This window comes from Ovis canadensis, chromosome 5, assembly GCF_042477335.2.
Source record: "Ovis canadensis isolate MfBH-ARS-UI-01 breed Bighorn chromosome 5, ARS-UI_OviCan_v2, whole genome shotgun sequence".
NCBI classification, from domain to species: Eukaryota; Metazoa; Chordata; class Mammalia; order Artiodactyla; family Bovidae; genus Ovis; species Ovis canadensis.
Window position 1 is genome coordinate 32847919 of NC_091249.1, and position 12772 is coordinate 32860690.

Sequence of the window (12772 nt, forward strand, 5' to 3'; positions counted from 1 at the left end):
TTGCCTGGGAAACCCCATGGACAGAGGAGCCTGATGGGCTACAGTTCATGGGGTCACAAAGAGTCGGACAGGACTGAAACAACTTCGCACGCAAGTATGCACGCTGGCTGAAACACAAGGGGATTTCAGTAAGAATCCTGCTAAGTCAGTGTAGCTAGACGACCCCCTTACCCTTCATGTCCCCTCCTGTGATCTTCCATTCACCGACCCCACCTGCTCCTTGGCTGGGAACCTGCCTGCCTGTGCTGTGTCAGGAGTGGAAACTGGCTCTGTGCGCTCTCTGCCCCTCTGCAATGACTCCCGAGTACAATCCGCTGTTATGGCTTGAACTGTCGGGCACCGGTTTTTCTTTAAGCCTGCTTGCTCTGTGTGATGGCTAGAGGGAGCTTTGTAAAAACCCAGATGGGGGCTTTCCTGGTGGCTCAAGGGTTGAGAATCCGCCTGCTAATGCAGGGGACGTGGGTTCGATCCCTGATCCAGGAAGATCCCGCATGTCTCGGAGCAACTAAGCCTGTGGCCCGCCACTACTGAGCCTGTGCTCTAGAGCCTGGGAGCCGAAACTACTGAGCCCACGTGCTGCAACTTCTGAAGCCCGTATGTCCTAGAACCCATGCTCTGCAACAAGAGAAGCCACCACAGTGAGAAACCTGCATGCCACAGCTGGCGAGTACCCCTGCCCTCCGCAAGTGGAGAGATAGCTGGACAGCAGTCAAGACCCAGCACAGCCAAAACTAAATAAATAAAACTGGAAAAGAAAAAAAACAATAACAACCAGATTGGGGGCTGTCTTTCCTGTTTCAACTCTCTTGTGCCAAAGATTCCTCCCATTCTTATTTGCATTTAAAAAAAGCACACTGGAATGTCCCCAATGCAGGGGGTGCAGGTTCAGTCCTTGGTCAGGGAACTAAGATCCCACATGCTGTGCGGTGAGACCAAAAATGAAAAGTAACGCGTCCTCACCCCCAGGCCCTGCCCTCTCTGGCCCCCCATGACCTCCCTCCCCTCCTATTTCACTGGGAGGACCAGCAGTGGCTAAGACACCTGCTGAGAGGGTCAACCAGTGGTGGGGACATAGCGACTGGTCTGGTTAAGAATTGTTTAACGGACTCATCTAGTGGCTTCAGGCAGGACTGACCTGCTTGAAGGTCAGAGGTCAGGAGAGGTCACTGGGAGCAGTGACCCTCCTTTCAAAGGTGGCCACCAGGGACAGAGTGTCAAGTGCCCGAGACAGGGGTCTTGTCCACTGCCCACCCCCCTTTCCTCCCCACTCCAGCCCCTTTGGCTCTCGGGTTCCTCTCGGCAGCGTGGCTGGACCCGTGACCCTGAGCTCCATCAGCTGCCCCACAGGCGGGGGGAATGCCAGCTCCGTGTGTGACCTCTGGCCCAGTTTCAGCGGCAAGAATTTCCCGGGAGCCTCGTTGTAGGGCACGCAGCCCGGACCATGGGTAACAGTGACATTCCCTGGCAGGGCCCTGCTGGGAGGCCTCTGGGTTGCTCACCCTGGCACATGGCTCACCCTGGGCTCCCAATACAGACCTGCCTGTCCCCAAAGAGCCCAAGGTCATTGAAAGTGACCATCCCACGCCATCCTGTGAGATTCCATTCATGGGACACATCCAGAACAGGCCAGTCCGTCCGTAGACACAGAGAGCGGGCTCCTGGTCCTCAGGGGCTGGGGAGTGCCTGCTGACGGGGACAGGGCCTCCAGACCCAGACAATATTCCGGGCATTCTGCACAGCATTGCGAATGTGCTAAACGCCATTAGCGATAGATTTTAAGAATAGCTCATTAGGCCATTCAGCTCTGGCTTTGCAGTAACACCCAGCGGTAGCCAGGCCAGCCTCAGGCCCTCTCTGTCTGCACTCCTTCAGCCAGTCTTCATTTTCCTGCTCCTGTCTCACCCAACTCGGTCCAGCCTACAAGTCTTAGCCCTTGCCAGATACCTCTTGGCCTGCCCAAAGGCTTGGCTAACTGTTTCTTCTCTCTGTGATCTCCAATCAGAGAAAACTCTTCCTCCAGGGAGCCTTCCTGGATTTTCCTCCTGATCCCTAGTGAGGCCCTGGTTCCCTGTGTCAGACTCCCTCACTGGGCTGGGAACGTGAGAGGTGACTGGTCCCTGAGGATCCCCAGTACAGTATGGTGAATATGCTAAATCCCATTATTCAGTGAGTGAATGAATAAATGAGGTTCATAGGAACCCCCTTAAGATACTCAAAGACTCAGAGGGGTGGTAGGAAGGGGTGGGACCGTCACCTCCAGACACGGCACCCCATGATCCCAGCACCAGTTCTGCCGTCTTCAGCTCCCCCTCCTCACCACTCCCATGCCAACTGGCTCCCTCCCAGTAATAATGCCCTTCTCTGTGAAGGGCACCTCGCTGGATGTCACAGAGGTGGGATGGCAGAGACAGGTGGGTTGGCATCTGTTGACTCCTGCCATCAACCTGATGGAGACTTTGTGTGAACACATGCATCCTGGTATCCCTGCCACCAGCAGGTCTACAAATTCTGGGCGTGGACAACAGGACTCCTCCTGTACCTGGCATGGGAGGGCCCACTCTTACCCTTTGGGGGAAGATCCTAAGATCCTAAGCCAGCAGAGGGTGTGAGTCTGCGGTCATGCAATGGGATGGCTGGAGGAACAAAGCACAGGTCACATCTCAGACCCATCCTTGAGTGTCCGTGTGACCCCAGGTGAGCCACGCCCCCTCTCTGTGCCTCAGTCTCCCCATCTGTGATGCCCAGAGGGGGCTTGCAAGCTCCACCCACTTCCCCATGACTTGCTTGGGTTGGGAAGATCCCCTGGAGAAGGAATGGCTACCCACTCCAGTATTCTTCCCTGGAGAATTCCATGGACAGAGGAGCCTGGCGGGCTATAGTCCATGGGGTCATAAAGAGTTGGACAAGACTGGGGGCAGGAAGGGAACTTGAATCACAGAGAGGCAGAGCCAGAAGGAGGCCTCAGGAAGGACCCAGGTGGGCTTCCCATTCTGGTGACAGGAGCCAGAAGCAAGACAGGCCATGACTTAAAGGCCATGACTTAAGGTCACCCAAGTCGCTGTGCCCCATCCTGGCACGTGAAATCTGCTGTCTCTGCACCCTGCCCAAGACCAGAGCCACATCCCATGCACGTGGACAGAAGTCACAAACCTCCATTCTCACCGGTGCTTTATTTCCCATGAAAATCCCCCAAAGCCCGTGGAACTGACGTCTTTACATCACGACAGTAATCATAATGAATTGTTTGTTTTAAAAAACCACAAAGCTGGCTGTCGGAAGCATGGGCATGTGAACTATGACCTTGGGTCGGGGGTGGACTTATGGCGCACCCCATGTGTCACAGAGGAAAACTCAACGTCCCTTCACAAGGAGGGCTTGGTGTCCACTGTTTCAGCCAAAACTGCCCTGTGAATAGAAATCTTCCACAAAGCCCATTTCGGAGGGTACAGCTAACTCCCGCCTGGATATGGTGGCCCCATCTGGGTGGAGCTGCACCTCGGAACCTCATGCACTTGTGGAGAGGTGGCCAGCCTGGAGACTGCCTCCCTGGGGGTCTCTCTCTCTACTCTGGAGGGGTCTGCGTGGCTGGGTTGGGGTCCTTGGTTCCACTTGCCTGTTGTTTGTGGCTGCTGGTGGTCCTGAGGGGTGGCAGGTGGGCCACAGTGAACTGGGAGGCGGGGTGGGGGTCCGTGTTGAAATTTCTTGTTCGGCCAGAATCTTTAGGCCACAGACTCTTTGAGGGCGGGATGGTCTGCCCCTCTCGTCCCTCTGTGGCCTCTGCACACGTGTTTTTGCGCACATGGTCAGCTGTGTTCGACTCTGAGATCCCATGGATTGTAGCCCGCCAGGCTCCTCTGCCCATGGGATTCTCCAGGCAAGAATACTGGAGTGGGTTACCATTTCCTCCTCCAGGGGATCTTCCCAACCCAGGGATCGAACCTGCGTCTCCTGTGTTGGCAGGCAGATTCTCTACCACTGAACCACTTGGGAAGCCCCACTGGCTCTGCAGGCTGTCAGTAACTGTCAGGTTGGGTGGCATGCATCGGTTCCTATCCCCGGCTCCTTTCTCACTGTCACTGAAGCACTGTTTCTAGGAGTTACTGCGTATACTGTACTGTGGATCTGTGGGCCTTGCAGGCCACGTGTCCATCTCATCAGCAGAGCAGAACCAGTCACTTGAACCTGGAGTTCAACCCGGCCCTGCAGATGCCGAGGCACCTTTTATAAAAGGAGGCACTCTGGGCAGGGCTGGAGCGCGAGCAGACCCAGGATGGAGGGGACTTTCGGTAGGGGGGTGGGAGTGGAGAGAAGCAGCCTGCCTTGGGCTCCAGGTAACTCATCAGAGCTGGGAACACAGATCCTGTCCTTTATTTGATGTTCAGGAAATAGAGCAGAAATACAAATTAAAAAATACCACCAGACACCCAAAGGCCCCAGCCTTGCAGGAGCAGTGCTGGGTTCCAGAAGACAGAGGCCCAAGGCCCTGCATTTTCCAAGATGGGAGCCACTGTTGGAACAACTCCTGCCATGCGGAAAGCCTTGTTGTCCCTTTGCCTCAGTGCTGAGTGCCACTGGCTCCCTCCTGTCATCAGGGTAACCCTAGATGTACCCCCTTGATGCCAAGAATCTCCTACTGGGAGATGATTGAGGTAGGGGGTCGATCAAACCTGGAGGACGCCAGCCAAGAAGCCAGCCACAGAGGCCAGACACCGCCCCTGCTTGACTTCTGCCCAGATTTATGGAAACAGAGGGCTTCCCTGGTGACTCAGATGGTAAAGAATCTGCCTGTCATGCAGGAGACCTGGGTTTGATACCTGAGTCGGGAAAATCCCCTGGAGAAGGAAATGGCAACCCACTCCAGTATTCTGGCCTGGAGAATCCCATGGACAGAGAAACCTGGTAGGTTATAGTCCATGGGTCAATGGGGTCGCAAAGAACCGGACACAACTGAACTACTCACACTTTTCATGGAAACAGAAACTCTTAGGGTCATAGGGGACCGCAGGGGACCACTCCGTGCAAGCATGCTCATCCTTTTCTTGTATGCCTCGAGAGACAGGGAACTCACTCCCTCTAGAGCCCACCTGACTGGCCTTTGGAGCACATTAGAAAAGTCTTTTTCTTTTCTCCCTAAGGAAATCTGTCTCCTTTTAATGCAGGTGGCCATAGCATCCAGACCACTGTGATTTATTTTTCCCAGTGACATTTGTAACGCTCAAAAGTCCAGTACCCTGTATATGCTTTCTTATCTGTCAGTATTTCTGTGATGAGCTTATCTTGAAAGCTGGTTTCTCAGCTTCTGCTCCTGGTGGGAACCCAAAGGGGCACATCCCAACTCCATGCTAGGGGGAGGGATTGGGAAAGTGAGGAGGCTCATTCTCTCGGTAGGAGGTATTGGTTGGGATTGCCCTGTGGCACAGCCTCTGCCTTAAAGGGGCTGGAGAATGTTCTAGACTGAGGGAGGGGGTGGATTTGCAACTGTAGGGCAAGGATGATTATCAGTGGCCCTCACTGGTGCCATGGGCTCTGATGTTCCCCAAGGAGGTGGGAGTTATAGGTGGCGAGGGGGCTGGTTTAAAGGAAAAGCCTTGAGTTCCAAGGTCAGGCAGTTCCCCCAGGACACGGTGCTGCTGGGGGTGGTGCTGAACTTCCAGGCCCGATGCCCAGGACTGCAGGGACTGTTCTGGGAGGAAAGGCACGAGGAAGAATCCAGACCCAGCCAGGGAGTCGGTGGGCATCTGTGGCTCCAACCTGGCCCAGGTGACACGCAAGAGAAGGGTCCTGACCAGGAGTCTGTGCAGTGGGATGGGGTCTCTGAGGCCACCAAGACGCGTGGGCCATGCTTGATGCTTCCCGCTCTTCTTGGCCATGAGTTCATGAGTGTGGAAGGGTGGAGAACTGGGTCCTTTTCCAGATGCATTAATACTGCATCATTAAGTGTTTTCAAACAGCTAGAAAGGATGTTGGGTTTCAGAGATGGATGGGGGAGACGGGCACCCCACCAGAGACTGGGACTTGGGATGAGGTGAGGATGAGATCCAGGGCCGCAGGGCATCCAACAGAGGTTTCTTGGCATCTGAGATCTTTCGTGTCCTCCTCTGTGCTCACGTTACTTCAGGACATGCTGGAGAGGGAGAGACATGGTCAAGTTACCATGATTGGATTTACAGAAAGTGGAAAATGTGTGTGGAATTCAAAAGAATGATCTAATCTGGCTTTGGCATGCCCTCGACAGCAAGAGTGGCACCTACCTTGCAAAGTCTGCCACCTGCCACCCACCTTCCAGGTGTGGTTCTGAAGGGCACCTCTCTCTTGGTGCCCCAGCCAATGAGTAGGCCCCAGGGTGAGTGCCCTCAATCAGACTGGGTCAGTTTTCAATTCACCCATCTATTCACCATCCTTCCATTCACTTATCCAACCATCCATCCATCCACACACTCATCCATTTATCCATCTAACCAACCATCCATCCATCATCCATCCACCCACCCATCCATCCACTTATCCAACTCACCATTCACCCCTCCATCCACTTATCCAACCAGCCATCCATCCATCCATCCACACACCCATCCATCCAACTATCCATTTATCCATCCATCCATCCACACACTCATCCATTTATCCATCTATCCATCCACCCAACCATCCATCCATCCACACATTCATCCATTCATCCATCTAACCAATCATCCATCCATCATCCATACATCCATTCACTTGTCCAACCAACCATCCATCTATCTACACACCCCTACACCCATCCAACCATCCATTTATCCATCCAACCATCCATACACACCCATGCATCCATCCAACCATCCATTTATCCATCTAACCATCCATTCATGCAACCATCTATCCATCCATCCATCCACACACCCATTCAACCATCCATCCATTGACTTATCCATCACCCATCCACCCATCTGTCCATCTATCCATTGAGCCCATCTATCTGTTTATCCACCCACCCATATACATGTCCATCTACCTATCCACCCATCTCTCCATCCATCTGTCCATCTACTCACTGCTCCCAACCATTCTTCCTATTATGTATTTAATCATTTTAAAAGTGCTTGTTTTTTATTATCTCTGCCTGAGGTTCCCCGGGGTGGGGGTGTCTAATTCTGCTGTTTGTTGTATCTGACTTTTTTCATGGTGAATGATTTCCTTGTGTGTTCTGTGTCTGCGGACGGGGACTTATTTTCAGAACGCATGGATTGAGATGGTCTTGTCAGAAACGCATTGAGAACTTGCCTCTATTCAGTGTCTCCAGGGCAGTACTGGTTTGAGTCCATTTTTGATGTTTATTTCTCAGCTTGGGGCTTCTTGGGTCACATGGATAGTATTAAGACATGTAGCTGGCCCATGTTACAGATTTGTAGCAGAGAATGTGATCAAGGATTAACCCTGCACATTCCAAAGAAAAGTCTGGCCCTTTCCCAGCCCCTTGGCGGCCACCTCCATGACCTTGGCATGTCCTTCTTGATAAGAGTATCTTTGCTTGCCTGGGTCCTTGGGTCATGCTGGATAATCTATGCTGCCAGTATGACTTAAGACAGGAGCTGTGGACCATGTGATATCCGCTCAACCTCTGAAAGGGCTAGAGATGAAGGTCAGCCATGTGTACAGCCCACCACACATATGACTGACCCCCAGTAAACACGCTGGACACCAGGGCTCCTGGCAAGCAGCACAGGTTGGTGACACTTGCTGTGCACCACCACACTTAGCTGCTGGGAGAATAAAGGGCTGTCCCCACGAGTCCCCTGGGAGACAACAGCTGGGAACTCGCACCTGTCTTTCTTTGCCCAGCCCCATACAGCTCTTCCTATTGCTGATTTTGATCTGTATCCACCCATCCACTGTGATAAACCATAACCGTGAGCAGATCTGCTTTGCTGAGTCCCGTGAGTGCTTCTATGGACCCTGAGGGTGGTCCCCAGGACTTGTGACACACAGGGAGGCTTTTTCTGGCATCTAGAGCCGGGCAGACACACTGAGATAGGTAGTGGGCAGACAGCGCACCCTTCAGCTGAGTTAAATCCCAGGTTTCAGGGGTCCTGGCTATGGATGAATTCTCAGCCAGGGTCCTCAGCCTGGGGCCTCCCATCACTGCAACCCCTGGAGTTGGGCAGGGACCAGCTGCTCACTCAACCCCAGAGGAGGCCCTGTTGTCATGGTAACTATGATCTCTCTGCCTCCCTGGTGCCTCCTCCCTCCACCACCAAGTCACAGGGACTCATCCAGGCTAGGTTCCACTTAGAATGTTTCCAAAAAACGTGCCAAGAACCACCTCTTCCCCCTCCCGCTGGCTTCCCACGCACCTTGTTTCCTGATCTTCTGTGGCCAGAGCAGACCTGTGGGAAAAGGAAGGAATCCTAGCATTAGTTGCCTGTTTGGGGAGACTTGGCATTTGGCTGTGAGCCCTATGAGGGCCAACATGGCTGCATCCTGATCTGGCACAAAGCAAGCGTCAGCATGTGTCTGCTGTGTAACACATGAGCCAGGACAGGTAATCACGAGGACGGCCAAGCCCCTTGGCTGCCACAAAGTGAAACCACCAGTGCTGCCCCAGGCCTACCCGCCTGGAAGGTGGGACCCACCCACCAGGACCTGTACAAAGGCCAGCCAGAACCTCCATCTGAGAGCAGATCCTGGTCTCTCAGGCACATCAGTTGCCCCTGGTCCCCGTGCTTGGCCTTTTGATAGATGCAGGGCAGGAGGAGGAGGAAGGGACAGTCCCAAGATATAGCCACTGCCCTCAAAGAGCCCAAGGACAGGAGAAGAAGGGTACAACAAGCAGCAACTGCAGGAGGCAGATGGCACAGAAAGAGACAGGGAAGGAGGGGCCCATGCCATCTGTCTGCACATCCCAGGGGGAGGCACTAAAGGACTTTTATAACAACAGAGAGTCACTGGATTAAAGACAAATTAGGAGGGGGAGGGGAGTGGAAGGAACTGCTTAGTGGGGTACAGGGTCTCCCTCTTGGCGGAAAGAATGTTTGTGAGAGAGGTGCTGGTTGCCCACAACTGTTGTTGTTCAACTGCTCAGTCATGTCTGACTCTTTGCAGCCCCATGGATTGCAGCACCCTAGGCCTCCCTGTCCTTCACTATCTCCGGGAGTTTGGTCAAACTCATGTCCATTGAGTCGGTGATGCCCTCCAACCATTTCCCCCTCTGTTGCCCTCTTCTTCTCTAGCCTTCAATCTTTCCAAGCATCCAGGTCTTTTTCAATGAGTCGGCTCTTTGAATCAGGTGGCCAAAGTACTGGAGCTTCCGCTTCAGCATCAGTCCTTTCAATGAATATTCAGGGTTGATTGCCTTTAGGATGGGCTGGTTTGATCTCCTTGCAGTCCAAGGGACTCTAAAGAGATGTACTAAATCCATATTAAAATGGTTTGATGGAGTAGGTCTCATGGTGGACCTTTTATTTTGGTTTTTGCTTCACTATGAAGCATAGAGGATCTTAGTTTCCAGACCAGGGATGGAACCTGCGCCCCATGTAGTGGAAGTGAGGAGTCTTAACCACTAGATCACCAGGGAAGTCCCTGCTGCTGCTGCTGCTAAGTCGCTTCAGTCGTGTCTGACTCTGTGCGACCCCATAGACAGCAGCCCCCCAGGCTCCCCCATTCCTGGGATTCTCTAGGCAAGAATACTGGAGTGGGTTGCCATTTCCTTCTCCAATGCATGAAAGTGAAAAGTGAAAGTGAAGTTGCTCAGTCGTGTCCGACTCTTAGAGACCCCATGGACTGCAGCCCACCAGGCTCCTCCATCCATGGGATTTTCCGGGCAAGAGTAGTGGAGTGGGGTGCCATTGCCTTCTCCGAGGGAAGCCCCAAGGTGGTCTTATTTCAGCACCATAGTGACCTCAGATCACCTTCATCTGATGTTCTTTGGGCTTGGCAGCCGCTGGCAGGTGTGAGCTCTTGCCCACAGCCACCTAGATGCTTACCTGTCTTCTGCCAGCCCCGCCTCTGCCTTCTCTTCAGACCTGGGCAGGACGTACTCCGGCTGCGGCCTCACACTGGGAACAGAAAGAGGTGAGCAGGGATGACCAGCTGGCCGAGTGGGCTGAGGGGCTGTTGGCTCCCACTGCCCCTCCATCTGGGCTGCCGTGACCTGACAGCAATCTGGAGAGGGTCTGCCTACCCTGGGAAGTGCCGGGGCCCAGAGGGTGGAGCAAGTGATGGGATGGTCAGGAATTCATCAAGATGAAGGCCATGGGGAGAAAGAAAGAAAACAAAAAAATAGAGAGATTTTTTAAAAAGCAGAACGATAATGAAGAATAAAAGATAACAGCCCCTGAAGGGTAAAAACGAGACTCCAACAGCAAAGAGAGAGAAGAAAAAGAAAAAAAATAATAAATATATATATATATAATAAGAAAAATATAAACAAGAGGGATCAGAATAATAACAAAGATTAGAAAATAATAGAATAAGAAACCACAATCACAGAAAACTAATCAAACTGATTACATGAACTACAGCCTTGTCTAACTCAATGAAACTATGAGCTATGCTGTGCAGGGCCACGCAAGACGGACAGGTCACGGTGGGAAGTTCTGACATAACATGGTCCACTGGAGAAGGAAACGGCAAACCACTTCAGTATGCTTGCCTTGAGAACCCTATGAACAATACGAAAAGGCAAAAAGATATGGCCCTGAAAGATGAACTCCCCAGGTCGGTAGGTGCCCAATATGCTACTGGAGATCAGTGGAGAAATAACTCCAGAAAGAATGAAGAGACAGAGTCAAAGCAAAACAAAAACAAAAAAACACAAAAACCCCAGCTGTGGATGTGACTGGTGATGGAAATAAAGTCTAATGCTGTAAAGAACAGTATTGCATAGGAACCTGGAATGTTAGGTCTGTGAATCAAGGTAAATTGGAAGTGGTCAATCAGGAGATGGCAAGAGTGAACATAGACATTTTAGGAATCAGTGAAGTAAAATGGACTGGAATGGGTAAATTTAACTCAGATATCCATTATATTTACTACTGTGGGCTAAGAATCCCTTAGAAGAAATGAAGTAGCCCTCATAGTCAACAAAAGAGTCCCAAATGCAGTTCTTGGGTGCAGTCTCAAAAATGACAGAATGACCTCTGTTCATTTCTACGGCAAAACTTTCAATATCACAGTGATCCAATTCCATGCCCCAACCAGTAATGCTGAAGAAGCTGAAGTTGAACGGGTCTATGAAGACCTACAAGACCTTCTAGAACTAACACCCAAAAGAGATGTCCTTTTCATTACAGGGGACAGGAATGCAAAAGTAGGAAGTTAAGAGGTACTTGGAGTAACAGGCAAGTTTGGCCTTGGAGTACAAAATGAAGCAGGGCAAAGGCTAACAGTTTTCCCAAGAGAATGCACTGGTCATAGCAAACACCCTCTGCCAACAACACAAGAGATGATGCTACACATGGACATTACCAGATGGTCAATACCGGAATCAGATTGATTATATTCTTTGCAGTCAAAGATGGGGAAGCTCTATACAGTCAGCAAAAACAAAACCTAGAGCTGACTGTGGCTCAGATCATGAACTCCTTATTGCCAAACTCAGACTTAAATTGAAGAAAGTAGGGGAGACCACTAGACCATTCCGGTATGGCCTAAATCAAATCCCTTACAATTATACAGTGGAAGTGACAAATAGGCTCAAGGGATTAGATCTGACAGACAGAGTGCCTGAAGAGCTATGGATGGAGGTTCGTGACATTGTACAGGAGGCAGTGATCAAGACCATCCTCAAGAAAAAGAAATGCAAAAAAAAAAAAAAAAAGAAAAGAAATGCAAACATGCAAAATGGTTGCCTGAGGAGGCCTTACAAATAGCTGAGAAAAGAAGAGAAGCTAAAGGCAAAGGAGAAAAGGAAAGATATACCTATCTGAATGCAGGGTTCCAAAGAATAGCAAGGAGAGATAAGAAAGCCTTCCTCAGCGGTCAATGCAAAGAAATAGAGGAAAACAACAGAATGGAAAAGACTAGAGATCTCTTCAAGAAAATTAGAGATACCAAGGGAATATTTCATGTGAAGATGGGTGCGATAAAGGACAGAAATGGTATGGACCTGACAGAAGCAAAAGATATTAAGAAAAGGTAACAAGAATACATAGAAGAACTATACAAAAAGGATCTTCATGACCCATGGCTTTACTGTGCAGAGGATAAGGCCCAGGCCCCCAGGAGGATCCCCAGGGCCCTGGGCAGGGGAACAGTAGATGGATTCCCCTCTCTTCCACATCCAGAGGGACCCCTGCTCTGTCTTCCCTCTCTCCTGCACCCACAGGACCTACATGGGCAGAGAGTGCCCTTGGAGGTGTCCCTGGAGGACAGAAGGGGTCCCAGAGAGTGGAAGGAGCCCAGAGGGAGGCGGGCCCTGGAGGATGGAGGGGGCCCTGGGAAGGAGGAGGGAAACTGGAGGATAGGGGGGTTCCCAGATGGTGGAGGGCCCTTGGAAGGGAGAAGGAGGGGGCATGCAGAGTATGGGGACCCTGGAGGGTGGAGGGTTTCCTGGATGGTAGAGGGCTTGGCCTGGAGGGAGGAGAGAGCCCTTGAGGGCAAGAGGGGAACCCCGCTGAGCAGAAGGGTCCCCAGAGGGATGAGGGGTCTCCAGAGGTGTAACAGGAGGGAAAGGCAGGGCACAACTTTTGAAAGAATGACATAGCCCAAGGACACAACATAAACAAGAATCAAATAGGTCCAAGAAGAGAGATAAAAGGACTTAGATTAGACCTTGATCCTCGATCTGCAAGCT

The 12772-nt window shown here is 51.6% G+C and overlaps 1 protein-coding gene across 1 annotated transcript in view; it reads right to left on the minus strand.

Moving 5' to 3' along the window:
- Nucleotides 1–8257: 8257 nt before the first annotated feature.
- The window catches only part of ATCAY (ATCAY kinesin light chain interacting caytaxin), a 32332-nt gene continuing 27817 nt past the window's right edge, over nt 8258–12772 (minus strand). Inside the window, exons 10-11 of the mRNA XM_069590314.1 lie at nt 9963–10034; nt 8258–8366 (exon numbers count right to left, since the gene is read on the minus strand). Of these exons, the coding sequence (XP_069446415.1) occupies nt 8258–8366; nt 9963–10034 (181 nt within the window). The remainder of the gene's footprint in view (nt 8367–9962; nt 10035–12772) is intronic.